The sequence below is a fragment of the Coregonus clupeaformis genome, chromosome 18 (genome assembly GCF_020615455.1).
Source record: "Coregonus clupeaformis isolate EN_2021a chromosome 18, ASM2061545v1, whole genome shotgun sequence".
Classification (NCBI taxonomy): domain Eukaryota; kingdom Metazoa; phylum Chordata; class Actinopteri; order Salmoniformes; family Salmonidae; genus Coregonus; species Coregonus clupeaformis.
In genome coordinates this window covers 31,588,039-31,611,957 of record NC_059209.1, presented here as the reverse complement: position 1 = coordinate 31,611,957, position 23,919 = coordinate 31,588,039, and the positions used below count along the sequence as shown (strand labels likewise).

The 23,919-nt window shown below is 43.0% G+C and overlaps 2 protein-coding genes across 5 annotated transcripts in view; one reads left to right on the top strand and one right to left on the bottom strand.

Annotated features, from left to right (window-relative positions):
- LOC121581850 (COBW domain-containing protein 1) overlaps nucleotides 1-20,338 on the bottom strand; it is a 94,356-nt gene extending 74,018 nt beyond the window's left edge. Inside the window, exons 1-11 of one of the 2 annotated variants that reach the window (XM_041897226.2) lie at nucleotides 20,230-20,338; nucleotides 19,734-19,883; nucleotides 19,298-19,384; nucleotides 16,702-16,798; nucleotides 15,060-15,151; nucleotides 13,104-13,163; nucleotides 12,741-12,778; nucleotides 9,184-9,230; nucleotides 8,726-8,812; nucleotides 8,503-8,547; nucleotides 671-727 (exon numbers count right to left, since the gene is read on the bottom strand). In XM_041897226.2, coding sequence (XP_041753160.1) covers nucleotides 671-727; nucleotides 8,503-8,547; nucleotides 8,726-8,812; nucleotides 9,184-9,230; nucleotides 12,741-12,778; nucleotides 13,104-13,163; nucleotides 15,060-15,151; nucleotides 16,702-16,798; nucleotides 19,298-19,384; nucleotides 19,734-19,848 — 725 coding nt within the window. In that variant the 5' untranslated portion in view covers nucleotides 19,849-19,883; nucleotides 20,230-20,338. The remainder of the gene's footprint in view (nucleotides 1-670; nucleotides 728-8,502; nucleotides 8,548-8,725; nucleotides 8,813-9,183; nucleotides 9,231-12,740; nucleotides 12,779-13,103; nucleotides 13,164-15,059; nucleotides 15,152-16,701; nucleotides 16,799-19,297; nucleotides 19,385-19,733; nucleotides 19,884-20,229) is intronic. The other variant, XM_041897225.2, reaches the window with a different exon arrangement.
- A 2,101-nt stretch (nucleotides 20,339-22,439) lies between these two features.
- Nucleotides 22,440-23,919, top strand: part of LOC121581849 (dedicator of cytokinesis protein 8) — a 66,574-nt gene continuing 65,094 nt past the window's right edge. For all 3 annotated transcript variants that reach the window (XM_041897223.2, XM_041897222.2, XM_041897221.2), the window contains exon 1: nucleotides 22,440-22,670. In XM_041897223.2, the coding sequence (XP_041753157.1) occupies nucleotides 22,618-22,670 (53 nt within the window). In that variant the 5' untranslated portion in view covers nucleotides 22,440-22,617. The remainder of the gene's footprint in view (nucleotides 22,671-23,919) is intronic.

The following is a 23,919-nucleotide window of genomic DNA, read 5'->3' as shown; positions in this document are numbered from 1 at the left end:
AATAGTTTAGAATGTGGTTGAGAGTGGTTTAGAATGTGGTTGAGAGTGGTTTAGAATGTGGTTGAGAGTGGTTTAGAATGTGGTTGAGAATGGTTTAGAATGTGATTGAGAGTGGTTTAGAATGTGGTTGCTAGTGGTTTAGAATGTGGTTGACAGTGGTTTAGAATGGGGTTGAGAGCAGTTTAGAAAGGAGTTTAGAAAGGAGTTGAGAGCGGTTTAGATTGGAGTTGAGAGTGGTTTAGAATGTGGCTGAGAATGGAGTTGAGAATGGAGTTGACAGTGGTTTAGAATGGAGTTGACAGTGGTGTAGAATGGAGTTGAGCGTTGTTTAGAATGGAGTTGAGAGTGGTTTAGAATGGAGTTGAGAGTGGATTAGAATGTGGTTGAGAGTGGTTTAGAATGGAGTTGAGAGTGGTTTAGAAAGTAATTGAGAGTGGTTTAGAATAGAGTCGAGCGTGGTTTAGAATGGAGTTGAGTGGTTTAGAATGGAGTTGAGAGTGGTTTCGAATGGAGTTGAGAGTGGTTTCGAATGGAGTTGAGAGTGGTTTAGAATGTGGTTGAGAGTGGTTTAGAATGTGGTTGAGAGTGGTTAAGAATGTGGTTAAGAGTGGTTTAGAATGTGGTTGAGAGTGCTTTTGATTCAAAGCCACACTGTACTGTAGACACTTACTTAACACCATCCTTGTTGTCGAAGGAATGCAGATCAAGAACTTGAGATAGGTCCACCCTAGAGAAACAAGTAAGATAAAAAGGTCAACATGTAAAACATGGCTAATTTCTGGTTTCATTATAACGCTATGGGTCAACTTAGGAGGTGCAAACAATGCTTTTATGCTTTTATTTTAACATTCATATGTAATGAAAGCATCAATGTTGATGTCACAATACCACTGGACTGGATAGGACTCATCTGCTCTTTTATTAACCATTTAATGGGGTAATCTGCCATTTATACCACAATTTGTTAATGTTTTAACTGCAGATTGCCCCTTTAAGATCCAGTCCACAGAGAACCATTGACACATGGAGGACAGGAGTTGTGGTTGACAGTGGTTTAGAATGGAGTTGAGAGTGGTTTATCATGTAGTTGAGAGTGGTTTAGAATGGAGTTGAGAGTGGTTTAGAATGTGGTTGAGTGGTTTAGAATGTGGTTGAGATTGGTTTAGAATGGAGTTGAGAGTGGTTTAGAATGGAGTTGAGAGTGGTTTAGAATGTGGTTGAGAGTGGTTTAGAATGGAGTTGATAGTGGTTTAGAATGTGGTTGAGAGTGGGTTAGAATGGAGTTGAGAGTGGTTTAGAATGTGATTGAGAGTGGTTTAGAATGTGGTTGAGTGTGTAGACATTCCTCTCAGTAGGATCAACAACAACACCAGGCAACCAGAGGACTGATGGGACAGCAGGAAAGGGAAATTAAGCTGTGAAAAAACTGTGTGTATAAAACGAGGCATCAAAGAGGTAAGTACAAAAAAAATATATTCCTGTATTGAGACAGACAGACAGACCGAGCATACCTACAGTGAGGGAAAAAAGTATTTGATCCCCTGCTGATTTTGTATGTTTGCCCACTGACAAAGAAATGATCAGTCTATAATTTTAATGGTAGGTTTATTTGAACAGTGAGAGACAAAATAACAACAGAAAAATCCAGAAAGACGCATGTCAAAAATGTTATGAATTGATTTGCATTTTAATGAGGGAAATAAATATTTGACCCCTCTGCAAAACATGACAGTACTTGGTGGCAAAAACCTTGTTGGCAATCACAGAGGTCAGACGTTTCTTGTAGTTGGCCACCAGGTTTGCACACATCTCAGGAGGGATTTTGTTCCACTCCTCTTTGCAGATCTTCTCCAAGTCATTAAGGTTTCGAGGCTGACGTTTGGCAACTCGAACCTTCAGCTCCCTCCACAGATTTTCTATGGGATTAAGGTCTGGAGACTGGCTAGGCCACTCCAGGACCTTAATGTGCTTCTTCTTGAGCCACTCCTTTGTTGCCTTGGCCGTGTGTTTTGGGTCATTGTCATGCTGGAATACCCATCCATGACCCATTTTCAATGCCCTGGCTGAGGGAAGGAGGTTCTCACCCAATATTTGACGGTACATGGCCCCGTCCATCGTCCCTTTGATGCGTTGAAGTTGTCCTGTCCCCTTAGCAGAAAAACATCCCCAAAGCATAATGTTTCCACCTCGATGGTTGACGGTGGGGATGGTGTTCTTGGGGTCATAGGCAGCATTCCTCCTCCTCCAAACACGGCGAGTTGAGTTGATGCCAAAGAGCTCGATTTTGGTCTCATCTGACCACAACATTTTCACCCAGTTCTCCTCTGAATCATTCAGATGTTCATTGGCAAACTTCAGACGGGCCTGTATATGTGCTTTCTTGAGCAGGGGGACCTTGCGGGCGCTGCAGGATTTCAGTCCTTCACGGCGTAGTGTGTTACCAATTGTTTCATTGGTGACTATAGTCCCAGCTGCCTTGAGATCATTTGACAAGATCCTCCCGTGTAGTTCTGGGCTGATTCCTCACTGTTCTCATGATCATTGCAACTCCACGAGGTGAGATCTTTCATGGAGCCCCAGGCCGAGGGAGATTGACAGTTATTTTGTGTTTCTTCCATTTGCGAATAATCACACCAACTGTTGTCACCTTCTCACCAAGCTGCTTGGCGATGGTCTTGTAGCCCATTCCAGCCTTGTGTAGGTCTACAATCTTGTTCCTAACATCCTTGGAGAGCTCTTTGATCTTGGCCATGGTGGAGAGTTTGGAATCTGATTGATTGATTGCTTCTGTGGACAGGTGTCTTTTATACAGGTAACAAGCTGAGATTAGGAGCACTCCCTTTAAGAGTGTGCTCCTAATCTTAGCTCGTTACCTGTATAAAAGACACCTGGGAGCCAGAAATCTTTCTGATTGAGAGGGGGTCAAATACTTATTTCCCTCATTAAAATGCAAATCAATTTATAACATTTTTGACATGCGTTTTTCTGGATTTTTTTGTTGTTATTCGGTCTCTCACTGTTCAAATTAACCTACCATTAAAATTATAGACTGATCATTTCTTTGTTAGTGGGCAAATGTACAAAATCAGCAGGGGATCAAATACTTTTTTCCCTCACTGTAGCTGCTTCATTGACCAGTCCCTCTGGAGTGCAGGATGTTTAAACGAAATACCGGTCACTGTCGAAATTGAATACATTTTTCTCATGTGTTGTTCATAGTTATAGGCCAATGGCTCTGAGACCAGACTGGCCTCATCTAACCTTATTTGTTTTAGTTCTCCTAGCCTTTAGCCGTATCCTTATTCTAGTCCTCCTCTGTTCCTCTGGTGATGTAGAGGCTAACCCAGGCCCTGCAGCCCTCAGTATCACTCCTACTCCCCAGGCGCTATCATTTGCTGACTTCTGTAATCGCAAAAGTCTTGGTTTCTTGCACATAAATATCAGAAGTCTACTTCCTAAGTTTGAGTTATTCACTGCGTTAGCACACTCCGCCAACCCTGATGTTCTAGCAGTGTCTGAATCCTGGCTCAGGAAGGCCACCAAAAATTCTGAAATTTCCATCCCCAACTATAACATTTTCCGTCTAGATAGAACTGCCAAAGGGGGTGGAGTTGCAATCTACTGTAGAGATAGCCTGCAGAGCTCTATCATACTATCCAGGTCTGTGGCCAAACAGTTTGAGCTTCTACTTCTAGAAATCCACCTTTCCAGAAATAAGTCTCTCACTGTTGCCGCTTGCTACAGACCCCCCTCAGCCCCCAGCTGTGCCCTGGACACCATATGTGAATTGATTGCCCCCCATTTATCCTCAGAGTTCGTACTGCTTGGTGACCTAAATTGGGATATGCTTAATCCCCCAGCCATCCTACAATCCAAACTAGATGCCCTCAACCTCACGCAAATTATCAACGAACCTACCAGGTACAACCCTAAATCCGTAAACATGGGTACCCTCATAGATATCATCCTGACTAACATACCCTCTAAATACACCTCAGCTGTCTTCAACCAGGATCTCAGCGATCACTGCCTTATTGCCTGCGTCCGTAACGGGTCCGCGGTCAAACGACCACCCCTCATCACTGTCAAACGCTCCCTAAAACACTTTAGCGAGCAGGCCTTCCTAATTGACCTGGCCCAGGTATCCTGGATGGATATAGATCTCATTCCGTCAGTAGAGGATGCCTGGTTGTTCCTTAAAAGTAATTTCCTCTCAATCTTAAATAAACATGCCCCATTCAAAAAATACAGAACTAAGAACCGATATAGCCCCTGGTTCTCCTCAGACTTGACTGCCCTTGACCAGCACAAAAACATCCTGTGGCGTACAGCATTAGCATCAAATAGCCCCCGCGATATGCAACTTTTCAGGGAAGCTAGGAACCAATATACACAAGCAGTCAGGAAAGCAAAGGCTAACTTTTTCAAACAGAAATGTGCATCCTGTAGCACTAACTCCAAAAAGTTTTGGGACACTGTAAAGTCCATGGAGAATAAGAGCACTTCCTCCCAGCTGCCCACTGCACTGAGGCTAGGAAACACTATCACCACCGATAAATCTACAATAATCGAGAATTTCAACAAGCATTTTGCTACAGCTGGCCATGCTTTCCATCTGGCTACCACTACCCCGGCCACCAACTCTGCACCCTCTGCTGCAACTTGCCCATGCCCCCCCCGCTTCTCCTTCACACAAATTCAGACAGCTGATGTTTTGAAAGCGCTGCAAAATCTGGACCCCTACAAATCAGCTGGGCTAGACAATCTGGACCCTTTCTTTCTAAAAACTAGCCGCCGAAATTGTCGCAACCCCTATTACTAGTCTGTTCAACCTCTCTTTCATAACGTCTGAGATCCCCAGAGATTGGAAAGCTGCCGCGGTCATCCCCCTCTTCAAAGGGGGTGACACTCTAGATCCAAACTGCTACAGACCTATATCCATCCTGCCCTGCCTTTCGAAAGTATTTGAAAGCCAAGTTAACAAACAGATCACCGACCATTTCGAATACCACCGTACCTTCTCCGCTATGCAATCCGGTTTCCGAGCTGGTCATGGGTGCACTTCAGCCACGCTCAAGGTCCTAAACGATATTATAACCGCGATTGATAATAGACAGTACTGTGCAGCCGTCTTCATCGACCTGGCCAAGGCTTTCGACTCTGTCAACCACTGCATTCTTATTGGCAGACTAAATAGCCTTGGTTTCTCAAATGACTGCCTCGCCTGGTTCACCAACTACTTCTCAGATAGAGTTCAGTGTGTCAAATCGGAGGGCCTGTTGTCTGGACCTATGGCAGTCTCTATGGGGGTGCCACAGGGATTCAATTCTTGGGCCGACACTTTTCTCCGTGTATATCAATGATGTCGCTCTTGCTGCTGGTGACTCTCAGATCCACCTCTACGCAGACGACACCATTTTGTATACATCTGGCCCTTCATTGGACACTGTGTTAACAAACCTCCAAACGAGCTTCAATGCCATACAACACTCCTTCAGTAGCCTCCAACTGCTCTTAAACACTAGTAAAACTAAATGCATGCTTTTCAATCGAACGCTGCTGACACCCGCCCACCCGACTAGAATCACCACTCTCGACGGGTCTGACCTAGAGTATGTGGACAACTACAAATACCTAGGTGTCTGGTTAGACTGTAAACTCAACTTCCAGACTCACATAAAGAATCTCCAATCCAAAGTTAAATCTAGAATCGGCTTCCTATTTCGCAACAAAGCCTCCTTCACTCATGCTGCCAAACATGCCCTCGTAAAACTGACTATCCTACCGATCCTTGACTTCGGCGATGTCATTTACAAAATAGCCTCCAACACTCTACTCAGCAAATTGGATGTAGTCTATCACAGTGCCATCCGTTTGTCTCCAAAGCCCCATACACTACCCACCACTGTGACCTGTACGCTCTTGTTGGCTGGTCCTCACTACATGTTCGTCGTCAAACCCACTGGCTCCAGGCCATCTATAAATCACTGCTAGGCAAATCCCCGCCTTATCTTAGCTCATTGGTCACCATAGCAGCACCCACCCGTAGTCTGCGCTCCAGCAGGTATATCTCACTGGTCATTCCCAAAGCCAACACCTCCTTTGGCCGCCATTCCTTCCAGTTCTCTGCTGCCAATGACTGGAACGAATTGCAAAAATCTCTGAAGCTGGAGACTCTTATCTCCCTCACTAACTTTAAGCATCAGTTGTCAGAGCACCTTACCGATCACTGCACCTGTACACAGCCCATCTGAAATTAGCCCACCCAACTACCCCACCCCTATATTGTTATTTATTTTGCTCTTTTGCACCCCAGTATCTCTATTTGCACATAATCTCTTGCACATCTAGCATTCCAGTGTTAATACTATTGTAATTATTTTGCACTATAGCCTATTTATTGGGGGGGTTGTCCAAAATAGGGCAAGGTTGTATCACTTTTTTTGTTGCTTTGGGGAGGGTTGTTACGGACATATTCATATCTCTCCCTATCCCAGTCTGCTGTCCCCACATGCTTCAAGATTGCTACCATTGTCCCTGTACCCAAGAAAGCAAAGGTAACTGAACTAAATGACTATCGCCCCGTAGCACTCACTTCTGTCATCATGAAGTGCTTTGAGAGACTAGTCAAGGATCATATCACTTCTACCTTACCTGCAACCCTAGGCCCACTTCAATTTGCTTACCGCCCCAATAGACGATGCAATCGCCATCACACTGCCCTATCCAATCTGGACAAGAGGAATACCTATGTAAGAATGCTGTTCATTGACTATAGCTCAGCATTCAACACCATAGTACCCTCCAAGCTCATCATTAAGCTTGAGGCCCTGGGTCTGAACCCCGCCCTGTGCAACTGGGTCCTGGACTTCCTGATGGGCCGCCCCCAGTTGATGAACGTAGGAAACAACACCTCCACTTCGCGGATCCTCAACACTGGGGCCACACAAGGGTGCGTGCTTAGCCCCCTCCTGTACCCCTGTTCACCCATGACTGCGTGGCCAAGCACGCCTCCAACTCAATCATCAAGTTTGCAGATGACACAACAGTAGTAGGCTTGATTACCAACAATGACGAGACAGCCTACAGGGAGGAGGTGAGGGCTCTGGGAGTGTGGTGCCAGGAAAATAACCTCTCACTCAACGTCAACAAAACAAAGGAGATGATCGTGGACTTCAGGAAACAGCAGAGGGAGCACCCCCCTATCCACATCGACAGGACTGCAGTGGAGAAGGTGGAAAGCTTCAAGTTCCTCGGTGTACACATCACTGACAAACTAAAATGGTCCACCCACACAGACAGTGTGGTGAAGAAGGCACAACAGCGCCTCTTCAACCTCAGGAGGCTGAAGAAATGTGGCTTGGCACCTAAAACCCTCACAAACTTTTACAGATGCACAATTGAGAGCATCCTGTCAGGCTGTATCACCGCCTGGTACGGCAACTGCACCGCCCACAACCGCAGGGCTCTCCAGAGGGTGGTGCGGTCTGCCCAACGCATCACCGGGGGCAAACTACCAGCCCTCCAGGACACCTGCAGCACCCGATGTCAAAGGAAGGCCAAAAAGATCATCAAGGACAACAACCACCCGAGCCACTGCCTGTTCACCCCGCTATCATCCAGAAGGCTAGGTCAGTACAGGTGCATCAAAGCTGGGACAGAGAGAATGAAAAACAGCTTCTAACTCAAGGCCATCAGACTGTTAAATAGCCATCACTAGCACATTAGAGGCTGCTACTGCCTATTGAAATCACTGGCCACTTTAAGAAATGGAACACTAGTCACTTTAATAATGTTTACATATCTTGCATTACTCATCTCATATGTATATACTGTATTCTATAATATTCTACTGTATCTTAGTCCATGCCGCTCTGTCATTGCTTGTCCATATATGTATATATTCTTAATTCCCGCAATAACATCTGCTAAACACGTGTATGTGACAAATACAATTAGATTTGGTTAGCCCCCCTTTCTGTTTTGGCCTTTCATGTTCTCTGTTGTATCTCTGGGGTGGAGAGTGGATCTGAGAGACACACCCTGCCTTTGACACATGCAGAGCAGCACTGATTTCATTCAGCCAGCACCTACTTGTGTCTTATATCTCACACACACAGAATGGGTGGTGCCTGGTGGGGCGTCAGAGAGGGGTCAGAGAGCAAGGGTTTGTGGGTAACTGAAAACCCTAGGATTGGGGGTTGTGTAGGCGGGGGGGGGGGTGCAGGCCTGTGGCTCAAATACAAGTCATTCATGGCTGATATGTTTCATCTGTGTTTCAAGAACAAAGCTGGAAGAACACGCAAGGGGGATAATTGTGTGTGTGTGTGAGAGAGAGAGTTTTACGTCTTTAAAAATAGTCATAGTAAAACCCCTGTAACATGCAGCATGGCTGTGTCTCCATGTCTGGTTATGTCTCCAGGTGAGAGTAGTGCTACAGTAGACAATGGTACACGTTCAATCACCACCCACCGTTCATATAGGCCAAATGAACCAACCCACCTTGACTTCTGAGTTTCCAGAATCTTGACCAGACCATTTATAGACCTGTAGAGGGAAGATGTTTATGATTATGTACAATACACTCTATTACATAAAGGAATCACACATCTGATCTGAACAATCAAAAAGCGCAATTACAAATGGAAACAGGTCCTCACTTGACTATTATTTTAACAGGACAGTGTATTAGTAAAAAGGTCTGTAAAAAGTGACTAGTGGTCACCTGACGGTGTCTCTGAGGTGGTTGAGCTCCTCTCCAGTCACCAGGTCAGTCTTATTGATGATGGTCAGGTCTGCCAGGGCTATCTGCCTGCACATACAACAGTAGAACCAATACAGTTACCTTAACAAAGCTGTATGGTGGTAACACTGGTGCTGGTGTTCCACTGGTGTTCCCAAGCCCTCCTGAGGTGTGTGTGTGGCATTGTAAAGGACGTGCCACACTCAAATGGGACCCCCATTATGTTGGAGACGAAAACAGCAATAGAAACCGAGAGCAGTGTGACATTAGTCTCTGTAGGATCAACAACAACACCAGGCAACCAGAGGACTGATGGGACAGCAGGAAAGGGAAATTAAACTGAGAAAAAACTGTGTGTATAAAACGAGGCATCAAAGAGGTAAGTACAAAATAAAAATTATTCCTGTATTGAGACAGACAGACAGACAGACAGAGCATACCTAGCTGCTTCATTGACCAGTCCCTCTGGTTTCTCCTCTGTCAGATGCTGCAGGAAGATAATTAATTAACCAAAGTTAGTGAGACCAACTTTCTGTTCTGACACTTCACTATCCTCCAGTCCACTGATGCGAAAGAAAGTGTAAGCTAGTTTTCACCTTTAACTTTATTTCAAACTTGATTCAGCACTGGGATTGGAGAGTAGATACATGGACCAAAACTGACACAAAAAGTGACATCCCCAAAATGAAGAGAAGAACGTGAATGACACTCATCAATCCAACCTGTGATACGAGATAGAAATCACCTGCTGAAACATTTTGAAACCACAAGAGATAAATCAGACCAATTTTCTATTTGTGTCCTGCCACTGTATCAGGGATGGAGCCAGCGCTGGTTTCATCTCCTGAGTGAAATATGTAATAACAGAGGGACTAGGGATCGTAACCTCTTCTCCTCACCCCTAAACATCAACCTGTCAGAGGATGTCCCTCAGCTACGGCCTAGCGAGTGATGGAAATCAAAAACTAAATACAATGACCACCACTATTAAATCACCTTCCTCTATCACCATACCATGAGAGTCTGGGGCCTGATGGTGAGTGAGAGGCCTGGGACTTGAGTTCTCATCTGTCCCCAGTCAGAAGAGTATTTCAGGAGCAGAGGATCAGAGAAAGGGGGGTTAGGGGGTGTGACAGTCCCATAAGAGTGATCTGCTCTGATATCAATTACCCCTTCAGTTTCAATCATCCTCTCCCTCTCTGTCCTCTTTCCCCCCCTTCCTCTTCGTGTGAGGGCCGAGGTGGCACCTAGGCCGTGAACGTGTCAACTCGCCAAGCATGACAACCTCAGATTACAGCCTATTATCCAGGTGTCACTTGACCTGTTCCTCTCCAAAGTGATTAAAGGCTTTTGAGTTTGGGAGGGTGGTGTGTGTGTGTGTGTGTGTGTGTGCATGGGTGTACAGGGTTTGGAACTCTCTATAGCCTCTACAACTTGCGGACAAGACAAGATTGTTTGACAGATTCTGAGGATTGTTATGTGATGTCAACTTTTCAATTTGACAATGAACTGGAAATTACTCCAGTTCATTTTGAGAAATACAATTTTTATATTCCTGCCTGAGGATTTCTACCAAAATAAACAACTGGGAAGTCGGAAATCTCTGACTTCTGTGCATTCAAGACAACTTGGAACAAACGCTGGCTGGGAAAAATAGTTTTGAACGGTCATCCAACTCGGAATTCCAAGTGGGAAACTCGGGCATCTTTCTAGAGCTCTGACAGACGTCATGATTTGAACACATTTTTTTCAGAGTTCCCAGTTGTCTTGAAAGCCCCATTTCTTTCAGGAGAATGTAGAGTACATTTTGACAAATGAACCCAGACTCAGCCATGTTTGACAGATTCTGAGGATTGTTATGTGATGTCAACTTTTCAATTTGACACGAACTGCAAAAATCTCTGAAGCTGGAGACACTTATCTCCCTCACCATCTTTAAGCATCAGTTGTCAGAGCAGCTTACCGATTACTGCACCTGTACACAGCCATTCTGTAATTAGCACACCCAAATACCTCATCCCCATATTGTTATTTATTTTGCTCATTTGCACCCCAGTATCTCTATTTGCACATCATCTTCTGCACATCTATCACTCCAGTGTTAATACTAAATTGTAATTATTTTGCACTATGGCCTATTTATTGCCTTACCTCCATAACTTACCACATTTGCACACACTGTATATACAGTGGGGAAAAAAAGTATTTAGTCAGCCACCAATTGTGCAAGTTCTCCCACTTAAAAAGATGAGAGAGGCCTGTAATTTTCATCATAGGTACACGTCAACTATGACAGACAAAATGAGAAAAAAATTTCCAGAAAATCACATTGTAGGAGTTTTAATGAATTTATTTGCAAATTATGGTGGAAAATAAGTATTTGGTCACCTACAAACAAGCAAGATTTCTGGCTCTCACAGACCTGTAACTTCTTCTTTAAGAGGCTCCTCTGTCCTCCACTCATTACCTGTATTAATGCCACCTGTTTGAACTTGTTATCAGTATAAAAGACACCTGTCCACAACCTCAAACAGTCACACTCCAAACTCCACTATGGCCAAGACCAAAGAGCTGTCAAAGGACACCAGAAACAAAATTGTAGACCTGCACCAGGCTGGGAAGACTGAATCTGCAATAGGTAAGCAGCTTGGTTTGAAGAAATCAACTGTGGGAGCAATTATTAGGAAATGGAAGACATACAAGACCACTGATAATCTCCCTCGATCTGGGGCTCCACACAAGATCTCACCCCGTGGGGTCAAAATGATCACAAGAACGGTGAGCAAAAATCCCAGAACCACACGGGGGGACCTAGTGAATGACCTGCAGAGAGCTGGGACCAAAGTAACAAAGCCTACCATCAGTAACACACTACGCCGCCAGGGACTCAAATCCTGCAGTGCCAGACGTGTCCCCCTGCTTAAACCAGTACATGTCCAGGCCTGTCTGAAGTTTGCTAGAGTGCATTTGGATGATCCAGAAGAGGATTGGGAGAATGTCATATGGTCAGATGAAACCAAAATAGAACTTTTTGGTAAAAACTCAACTCGTCGTGTTTGGAGGACAAAGAATGCTGAGTTGCATCCAAAAGAACACCATACCTACTGTGAAGCATGGGGGTGGAAACATCATGCTTTGGGGCTGTTTTTCTGCAAAGGGACCAGGACGACTGATCTGTGTAAAGGAAAGAATGAATGGGGCCATGTATCGTGAGATTTTGAGTGAAAACCTCCTTCCATCAGCAAGGGCATTGAAGATGAAACGTGGCTGGGTCTTTCAGCATGACAATGATCCCAAACACACCGCCCGGGCAACGAAGGAGTGGCTTCGTAAGAAGCATTTCAAGGTCCTGGAGTGGCCTAGCCAGTCTCCAGATCTCAACACCATAGAAAATCTTTGGAGGGAGTTGAAAGTCCGTGTTGCCCAGCGACAGCCCCAAAACATCACTGCTCTAGAGGAGATCTGCATGGAGGAATGGGCCAAAATACCAGCAACAATGTGTGAAAACCTTGTGAAGACTTACAGAAAACGTTTGACCTGTGTCATTGCCAACAAAGGGTATATAACAAAGTATTGAGAAACTTTTGTTATTGACCAAATACTTATTTTCCACCATAATTTGCAAATTAATTAATTAAAAATCCTACAATGTGATTTTCTGGATTTTTTTTTCTCATTTTGTCTGTCATAGTTGACGTGTACCTATGATGAAAATTACAGGCCTCTCTCATCTTTTTAAGTGGGAGAACATGCACAATTGGTGGCTGACTAAATACTTTTTTTCCCCACTGTAGATTATCTATTGTGTTTTTGACTGTACGTTTTGTTTATTTCATTTGTTTATTTCACAACTCTGTGTTGTTGTTGTTTTTATCGCACTGCTTTGCTTTAACTTGGCCAGGTCGCAGTTGTAAATGAGAACTTGTTCTCAACTGGCTTACCTGGTTAAATAAAGGTGAAATAAATAAAATAAATAAATGTCTGAATGAGCTTTTACCTGCATTGCGTACTTAGCATCAATGACTGTGACAATACCTGTAAACAAACAAAAGCAGAAAAGACAATAAGAGGGCTTGTGTATTCAATTAACTCTGACCCTGCAGCCTTTTGGTGTTTGGTCCAGCTTGTGTGTTCAAGTCACTTTCTATGTCCACTTGTGGTCTTTCCAAGCATTCTCTGTCATAACAGAAGAAACAGCTGAGTATTCCTCCTGGGAAGTGGACATGCTATACATTTTGTCCTTTCTACAACTGGAGGCTCCTAACCCCCCCCCCCCCATGAACACCACATGGAATACACACCTATTGCTCCTAAACACACCAACTGGAACACACGTTTAGCACAAAATGTTTTTTTTTACCGTCTAGATAGATGTCACTCCCTAGTTCTGCATCAACCCAGAACATGGAGGCCACAGCACCTGAGAGGGTGAATTAGAGAGATATTTAGATAGCATACCGCAACATTAAAGAAGTATTAAGAACATTAAAGAAGTAAAACACAACATTATCAGGAGACATTTCCTAACCATTACAGTTTGCCTCTGCCCCAAGCACAGCCACATTTAACATCCTAGAACTCAGTGGACCAGTTAAAAATAATTTGAGCAGCTTTCAATTGTTTTTCTCCCCGTAGGTACATTTAGATTGCTTCCAGGCATTTCCATTTCTCCGTGGGGGAAGTTATTCCAGTGCCATGTCACCGCAACAGGCCTAGCTTGTTCACATAATGCACTTTTGTCAAACCGTCAGGCGAGAATAAGAAAGCATGGTAAATATTTGATAGGAGAGTAATGAAAACACTGTTTGTGAGTGGCATCCCACGCACCACCCGTCCAGCCTCTTCCTCAATGGGAGGTGCCAGCCCCCTGGGACCTCTCTGATTGACAGGCCTGTCTGGGCCAATGACAGCCCTGTCTCAATCAATAACCAGCCTGTCTCAGCCAATGACACAGTGGAGGGGTGAGGAGAGTCCCGGTCTGAGCGTGCTCTGTCAGGCCTGTGTGTGGACCAGTGGTATGTAGCTGGCTGCGTCTCTGGACCACTGACACCTGTCACTTACTGACACACTCCAGTCGTCACAGGGCTCGCCCCGTAATGGCCTCCTATTGATTTCCTTTCCCCCCTGGCTAAACGTTTACGGCCTGATGGCTTCCCTGTCCTGATGGAAATAGGTTGTTCAGATATCACCCCCCGCCCCACCCCAATAACCCTGGCACTGTCCCAGAGCACAGTGTTATTGGTCTTAAGTAAGAAGAAGCTCAACTAGCTGGGCTTGTCTAGAAGTGTCCGTCTGGAGTCAAACTAAGGCCAACAATGCAAAGCTTTGGTTGAGCATGCTGGAACTGAATAGTATTGAGAATGTCACCTAAACATTGCAGTGAATTCAATCTAGCCTAAATGTATGGAAACAACATGCTATTCAACTAAGTTTCAACGAAAAGTGTCCCACTAGTCACTACAGCAGCAAATGCCATCCTATTACAATAGTTTCTTGACTGTCGACACAAACATGAAATACGAGGGCATCTATTTGCATAGCAGACGGCATAGCACTCAGGCTTCAAATATCATCCTGATGAAGTGAAATTCTATTTAAATACATTACACTTGCTGTTGAAACATGCCAGTGTATACTTTGTGAACTTGTTGTTGCTATAACGTCCAGCTATATTCTAACCAAACATAAGAGAGTAAACAGATTGAAGTTGACAGAGTGAAGCGTTCCTCTAGAACAGCGATTGTAAAACTGTGGTTTGCGAGTCGCAGGAGGTTTCGAATGGGTCGCAGGTGTCTTTATTTTAGTTTAACTTGTTTTGAGGGGATGAAAAATACTCCAGTCTGAACCTAAACTACTAAAGCCAGGTAGAAAGTGTGTAGAAATGACGATGAACCTATATTTTTTATAATTTAACCTCTGAACAATTTTTCTTCAATCACAGTATCTTCAATATAGAGTTATTAGCAGCGCTATTTAGCGGATTTGGTTGATTTTGTGGTCTCAAACCAGTGAGCTTAACATTCTTCATCAAGAATATGGACAAAATGGATTATTGACAATGGAAAAGGTGGGTATGTTGTTCACTTGTCATATAAATTGCTAAATTTACTATCAATATAGCATTAAAAATAGCTTTCCAGGTGGCATTTTGACGATTTTTTTTTCACAATGCCAATATTGGGTCGCGTGTGGATAGTCTAAGCTAACCAAGCATCTCCACGTGTAAGGTACTGCATTGTAATGTGAACCACAAACAGTAGCTATTCAAAGTTGACTTTAATTCAACTGTGAGGGTTTGTGATGTTATTTAACTTACCTGGATCTGCAAGTCCTGTCGTTTCTAGAAGAATATAGTCAAACTTTCCTTTCTTCTGCATGAGGTTTTCTATGGCTTTCAGGCCATTGTCTCTAGAGGACGGAATGATTGTTGAGATTAGGAATGGTAGGTATTGTCAATTGAAAATTCTACATGTCAACTTAATGCTCAGCAGGGTATGATGTCCATACAGATTTTAAACCTAATGCAATGAAAGGGGATGTATTATCTAAGACTAAGTGGCAATGTTTCAACCAGTTGAATGAAAGGGCAGATTTTAGATGTCCGCTTAAATAGACATACCCAAACTTAATTATTTTCATGAGAATACTCCAGTCTGAACCTACACTACTAAAGCCAGGTAGAAAGTGTGTAGAAATGACGATGAACCTATATTTTTTTATAATTTAACCTCTGAACTATTTTTCTTCAATCACAGTATCTTCAATATCGAGCTATTAGCAGCGCTATTTAGCGGATTTGGTTGATTTTGTGGTCTCAAACCAGTGAGCTTAACATTCTTCATCAAGAATATGGGCAAAATGGATTATTGACAATGGAAAAGGTGGGTGTTGTTCACTTGTCATATAAATTGCTAAATTTACTATCAATATAGCATTAAAAATAGCTTTCCAGGTGGCATTTTGGCCAAAAGGCTTCTCAACAGCTTCTACCCCCAAGCCATAAGACTCCTGAACAGCTAATCATGGCTACCCAGACTATTTGCACTGCCCCCCCAACCCCACCCCATCTTTTTACGCTGCTGCTACTCTGTTAATTATTTATGCATAGTCACTTTAACTCTACCCACATGTACATATTACCTCAACTAGCCGGTGCCCCCGCACATTGACTCTGCACCGGTACCCCCCTGTATATAGCCTCCCTACTGTAATTTTATTTTACTTCTGCTCTTTTTTTCTCAACACTTTTTTGTTGTTGTTGTTGTTTTATTTTACTTTTTTATAAAAAATTAAATGCATTGTTGGTTAAGGGCTGTAAGTAAGCATTTCACGGTAATATACTGTTGTATTCGGCGCATGTGGCAAATAAAATTTGATTTGAGATGGCTTGAACAATAACTGGTAATGTTGCATAGTTTTAGAAAGGTCACCTTTCTGACAAAAAATACTTATAAATTGCTGAGGTGTACTCACTTTTGAGAACACAAGCTCAAGTACATAGTACAAATATTATGAGAATACATGTATGAAAAATCATATGATTTTTTTTCCTATTCAACAAAAGTGGGGTAATAGGGCTTGAAATGACTGAAATGCTTTCTAAATATAGTAACAATCAAATTATAAATGACATACTATAAGATTTCACATTTCTTAACTATAAAATAAATATGTTCATTCTTAGTGACAGTACAATATTGGCAAAAATAAAATCTGGATAGGCCAGAAAATGTGACACGTCACTCCCTATGCAAATGTGGGGTCTGAAACCTGACACTTCAAGTCAGCTCTGCTGAGAGAGTGGAAACAGAGAGCAGACATCTTTTTGGCATTATAAAGCATGGGACCCTACTGTGTTCACAGAGCACTTTGTACACCAAAATGTCAGTCGGAACCGGTCAAGAACCGCTCAAAGTCCCCCATATGGGGGACTTAACATTGAAGTTAAACATACATACTTCACGGAGCAGCAGAGGCAGCCGTTCCTGAGCTCCAGCCATTCCTCATACAGCTCTCCTGCCTGGCTCACAGCTAGAGACTTCTCCAGAGCACTACCTACAGGACAGATGAGGGACACCAATCATTATCAGAGCAGTAAACATCTGGGTGTTCTGCTGACTGGACTCTCTCAAATGTTGTGCACAAATTTGTTAACATCCCTTTTAGTGAGCATTTCTCCTTTGCCAAGATAATCCATCCACCTGACAGGTGTGGCATATCAAGAAGCTGTTTAAACAGCATGATCATTACACAGGTGCACCGTGTACTGGGGAAAATAAAAGGCCACTCTAAAATGTGCAGGTTTGTCACACAGCACAATGCCACAGATGTCAAAATTTGAGGGAACGTGCAATTGGCATGCTGACTGCAGGAATGTCGACTAGAGTTGTTGCCAGAGAATGTAATGTTAATTTCTCTACCATAAGCCACCTCCAATATCGCTTCAGAGAATTTGGCAGTACGTCCAACCGGCCTCACAACCACAGACCACGTGTAACCACTCCAGCCCAGGACCTCCACATCCGCCTTCTTCAGCTGCGGGATCGTCTGAGACCAGCCACCCAGACAGCTGATGAAACTGCGGGTTTGCACAACTAAATAATTAATGCTCAAACTGTCAGAAACCGTCTCAGGGAAGCTCATCTGCGTGCTCGTCGTCCTCACCAGGGTCTTAACCTGACTGCAGTTCGGCGTCGGCCACTGGCACGCTGGAAAAGTGTGCTCTTCACGAATGAATCCCGGGTTCAACTGTACCGGGCAGATGGCGTCTTGTGGGCGAGTGGTTTGCTAATGTCAACCTTGTGAACTGAGTGCCCCATTGTGTAGGTGGGGTTATGGTACGGGCAGGCATAAGCTACGGACAACAAACACAATTGCATTTATTTGATGGCAATTTGAATGAACAGCGATACTGTGACGAGATCCTGAGGCCCATTGTCGTGCCATTCATCCGCCACCATCACCTCATGTTTCAGCATGATAATGCAAGGCCCCATGTCGCAAGGATCTGGACACAATTCCTTGAAGCTGAAAATGTCCCAGTTCTTCCATGGCCTGCATACTCACCAGACATGTCACCCATTGAGCATGTTTGGGATGCTCTGGATCGACATGTACGACAGCGTGTTCCAGTTCCTGCCAATATACAGCAACTTCACACAGCCATTGAAGACGAGTGGGACAACATTCCACAGGCCACAATCAACAGCCTGATCAACTCTATACGAAGGAGATGTGTCGCGCTGCATGAGGCAAAAGGTGGTCACACCAGATACTGACTGGTTTTCTGATCCACGCCTCTACCTTTTTTTTAAGGCATCTGTGACCAACAGATGCATATCTGTATTCCCAGTCATGTGAAATCCATAGATTAGGGCCTAATGAATTGTAACTCAGTAAAACCTTTGAAATTGTTGCATGTTGTGTTTATATTTTTGTTCAGTGTAGCATTCACAACACAGATCTATTGTAGGCCTATTTCATGGTTAAGATAATTGACTTTAGCCAGACTAAACACTGTTTCTCATGTCAGGCTATAAAGGACCCTGCAGCATCTCAAGGGATTCATATAGGTTTGAACAGAGCTCTTTGCTGCTCCCTAGCGCACTTTAAATAAAGATTCACCCATTTTGAATGTTATATTGTTTTTGAGCATCTCTGCGTGATGTGCTATCGATTCCCTGGGTCATTTCATGTTTCGAACTGTATCTGATCTATTGCAGTTCAAACAGGCAGAAATTGGGCCTGTATGACGGAGCATTGTGATAAAACCGCTCTCACTACACTGGAAGTTAATTGGAATACGACTTTTAGATCGCGAAAACGTCTATCATACATGTCAAATGTCAATACTAGCCGATGTCATAACGTGGGAGGTTGTCTTCTCTCGAATGAGCCATTGATAATATTTTTGCGATATTCTTACCTGGAGAAATGTTTTATTTAACAGAGCGTCTAACACATTTCTCCTATTTGTCTGCCTCTTCAGTAAAAGGTGCATTGCATGGTGCTGTTGTGAATGTCAGACTCCACTCTGTGAGGCACATCGATCTGCAGGTTGAACATGGTGAGATTGTAGACTCCTAAATTGATAGTGCAGTTTGTTTAGGCGATTTTACAGCTAACTAGCTACTTCACATGCTGTTATTGACTTTGGTATCATTGTGTGTAGCTACGTTTGCTAGCTAGCAACCTAGCTAACTAGCTAGCCAGCCAGCCCATAGACAGCATTGCAATGTGGGTTTTGTAGTCGACTTGAGCTGCAACAATTTCCACAACAATTTTCACATTGCTACCAACCTTATTATAACAACAAAATGAAACATTTGTTCACCAAAAATTTTTCTCACATATTAGTGTAATGTAACACTGTAAATTATAGGATTTTTGGGGTGCATTTTACCTTTAACCATATGATACAACCAACAAGAAAACATTCACACCATCGAATACAATGTCATTGCAAAACAGCTGTAATGAAGCAACAAGTAATTTTGTACCTTTATGAAAAAATAAAGACAGTGCAACCTATATAGACCATAAAAATGGACATACCTTCTCCAAATTCATTGAGTATGACAGCGATTCTCTTATTGTGTTGCTCAGTTAAAATGTAGTTCAACAGTGTCGTCTTCCCAGCACCTATATGGGTTATAAATGAACTGTTATAGTCTGCAGAAGAGGTATGATTTATATGAATAGCACACTGTAATTACTATAGATTTCTATCCCAGTGGTCAGTCACTAACCCTGACCATGGGGAGCTACTGGGTGGGCAGACTTTTGTTCCAGCCCCACAATAACACATATGATTCAACTAGGGCCTAAACAAAGTATTTGTGAACTAGCCGAACCAGGTGTTTTAGTGCTAGGGTTGAACAAAACCCTGCACATCATGCATCTCTCGATGACCAAGATTGATGAGCACTACCTGTCTGACAACACAGCAGTATGCATGGGGGTGGGAACTAGACTTAACTGACAGTCATACCGAGGTAGCCTGTGATGATGGTCACAGGTATCTGCTCGCCAGGTGAGAGAGGCTTTCCTGCGATGGGGACCAACTCTGGGCAATCATCCTCCTCGTCCATTAAGACCTCATACATGGCTGTTATGTCTGCAAACAGGACAATCTGTAAATCTGTATTGATAGCGTTATAACGTTAGCTTGCCTAACATATAGCTAATATAAACGTTAACATTTCATTTAAATCACGGGTGCAGTTCTGAGTCAGCGCTAACAACCTTAGGTTGAATCTGGCATATATTGGTCAGATTGCCAGATGTTATGTGGGACCGTTTAAAACGCAGCCAGCAGTGCTTTGGTGAAGTCAGCTAGCTATTTCTAGTGCTAGGCTAGCTAGCTAACTCTGCTGCTGCCCATTCGTGCATACAGGGAAATGCTAGAACACTGCTGCGTTTAAAACTGTCCCATCAGTATGACAAGTGTCAGTGTGAAGCAAATAAAAGCGATTCATTACATTTACCTGGTTATATCTTTGATTTCATAGATAGACAATTATTTTCATGCTGATGTTTATGTCATGTGTTCCTTTCAATTTTGTTGTAGCTGTGTGCAACGATATATATAATCCGTCTGAGAAAAGGGATTACCAGTTAAACTGTTCCGCAAGACCGACCGACATCTCCGAGACGTAGGTTACGTTCAAAGAATATTGATGAAAAAATAAGTACGCCTATTGTCATTTGAAGAAAATACACACATCTAAATCAATAAGACGTATTAACTAAGCATTGTTGCACCATGAACTAGCAAGGTGCAGCTGTGCTGTCACGTCAACAAAAAGTTATTGTTTTACGGTAGAGGGTGCGCGCACCTAGCTGTTCAATCCGGGTTCATGCACTCCCTGGGCCCCCATGCTATGGGCCCCCAGGCTATAGGCCCCTGGAACGTTGGGTAATCATCTCATGGTGCCCCTGCCGCATTGACCTCATAGCATATTGTTGGTCATGATAGAAAGGCTAGAGGTTGTTTTTGGTGTATTTTAGCTAACCCTGACCTTAACCGAATGATCATATCATGCTACGTTTATTCTCCTAACCTGCTGTGTAAGTTCCCTCTAACCTAATTAAGCTAATTGGTTATTTGCTTTATATGTAAATACTGTATTATTGACATAGCTCATCCATATAACTACTGCTGTACCTTTTTCCTACTTATACAGTATATTGTCCATACTGTCTATACACATCACATATTTATATTCTGGACTCTGACATTGCTCTTTCCAATATTGCTCGTTCTGATATTTCTTCATTTCTTCTTTCTTCTTTTATTTTATTATTTGTGTGTTAGTATTGTACTGTTAGATATTTATGGCACTGCTGGAGCTAGAAACACAATAATTTCACTGCACCTGCTTTAATGTGGTCCTCTGTAGCTCAGCTGGTAGAGCACGGCGCTTGTAACGTCAAGGTAGTGGGTTCGATCCCCGGGACCACCCATACACAAAAAATTTATGCACGCATGACTGTAAGTCGCTTTGGATAAAAGCGTCTGCTAAATGGCATATTACATATTACATTACATTAACGTTTGCTAATCTGTGTATGCAACAAATAAACCTGCTAGGAAAAGTCAAATCTGACAAAAGCTGTATCCTTTCTAATAAATACCCATGTCTATTTTGTTTTGCAGTGCAGCACATTCTGTTTTGAATCAAACTACATTACTATTTTATTTTTTTGCCATATCCTCTCTGATATACTTAATCCTTTATAGGCTACTTATATATGACCCCATCAAGTGAAGATCATACTCCTGTCAAATCTAAACCACAGGAGGTTGGTGGCACCTTAATTGGGGAGGACGGGCTCCTGGTAATGGCTGGAGCAGAATCAATACAGTGGTATCAAATACATCAAACACATGGTTTGATACCATTCCATTCGCTCAGTTCCAGCCATTATTATGAACCGTCCTCCCCTCAGCAGCCTCCACTGATCTAAACCCTTGATGGTGCAGAGGGCATGTTTCTACAAATAACATTTCAAAAGCTGTTAGGATCAGAACAGATCAGAAACACATTGGTTTATGTAAATGTTAGCCGATTAAACTCAACTCCACGATTTACGACGTAACATAAAAGTACGTTTTAATAAAAAACGACCAAATTTCAGCACCCAAAGAATAGCCTGCAATTACACACGACATTGTTCTTTGTAATTGCGGGCTATTCTTAAGGTGCTGAAATCACTAGTCTCAGAACAACTCAATCGTGGAGTCGGCTATGTCATTACATTTACATTTTTTAAAAATTTTAGTCATTTAGCAGACACTCTTATCCAGAGCGACTTACAACTAGTGAGTGCATACATTATTTTTTAATAAAAAAAAATAAAAAATCATACTAGCCCCCTGTGGGAATCGAACCCACAACCCTGGCGTTGCAAACACCATGCTCTACCAACTGAGCTACATCTTTAATGTCAATGTGGGCATTCCAGCACATCAATCCAGCACCCAAAAGTGAAATAAACAATAATCACACACACACACACACACACACACACACACACACACACACACACACACACACACACACACACACACACACACACACAAGACTGCTTATTAAGTAAACCCAAGGGCGTATCTAGCAGAGAGAGAGAGAGGAGAGAGAGAGAGAGAGAGAGAGAGAGACTGAGAGTGTGTGTGTCTGATCCCCTCCCACTCCGCAGCCGGTGTCTGGCTGGCTGGGATGGGTAGGTTTCAAATGCGGAAGTTTCCACCCAGAACGCTGCCACAGCGAAGATGAGGCTTGTGATGACATTTGTGCTAGCAATGCGGTAGGAGAAGTTACCACTCCGCAGTGAAACTGTAGCTACCGCCGCAGAACTGGAGTAAACTTTTCATGTCGTCTCTGGCGAGCGCGGAGCGACGTGCGTTCGCTCTGAAGATCAACAGGTAATGTTGGTCTCTCTCACACACCTTTACAACTTTTGCATGATCAGGTTTGTGAACTCAGAGTTCTCATAGGCTACTGATTTGAGCTGTGTTGTTACGTCAGGAAAGGCGAGTGGGTTCCTATACACGCAGCTACATGTGGGCAATTCCATATAACGGAATTTCCCGGAGACCTAGATTTTTCCCCTTTAAAATGTTTACTAAACAAAAACCATTGATTTCAAAGTTTAACAAACCCTAGAACGCTATGCACAATGACTACTTTTAACAATTTCCACAGATAAAAAAACAAAAACACATTTACAGTAGGAACTGTGCAGATACAAAGTTTGGTAATAGAATAAAACGGAGGGAGATTTTGCCATAATTCTGTTACCAAACTTTACATCTGCACTGTTTTTACAGTAGGCCTAGGCTAAATGTTTTATTTATTTTTTATTTTTTATGTAAACTGTTCAAAGTTGACAGTGTGCTAGAGTTTGTTAAACTTTGAAATCAATGGTTTTTGTTTGGCATACATTTTAAATGGAAATATCGGAGACCGAGGAATTACCCATGTTGTGAATGTAGGGTACTCTATCATGGGTGGGTTGCGTTCCTTCAGTTAAATGACAATGAGGTATTTGCTTTAATGACTATCCATAATTATTCCTTATGAATAAGGATATTAAACATTGATTTATTTAATTCAATGGCCTATCATACATTCAGTTCTAACATCTTTAAAGCAGTAGCCTAATATTCATAAAACAAATCCTATTCTATCTATAGTAGAGCCTACCTATATTTCCCCCCCAAAAGACCAATGAACAAGAACAAATATTTTCAGTCTACCGGTAGGCCTACTTACTTCACAATGAGCTCATTGAGCTGATGCAAACATACTTTTGAGCATATATAGTATATGTGGACACGCCTTCAAATCAGATGATTTTGTGCTTCCAACTTTGTGGCAACAGTTTGGGGAAGGCCCTTTCCTGTTTCAGCATAACAATGCCCCGGTGCACAAATCGAGGTCCATACAGAAATGTTTTGTCGAGATCGGTGTGGAAGAACTTGACTGGCCTGCACAGAGCCCTGACCTCAACCCCATCGAACACCTTTGGGATGAATTGGAGCGCCGACTGGGAGCCAGGCCTAATCGCTCAACATCAGTGTCCGACCTCACTAATGCTCTTGTGGCTGAATGGAAGCGAGTCCCCGTGGCAATGTTCCAACATCTAGCAGAAAGCCTTCCCAGAAGAGTGGA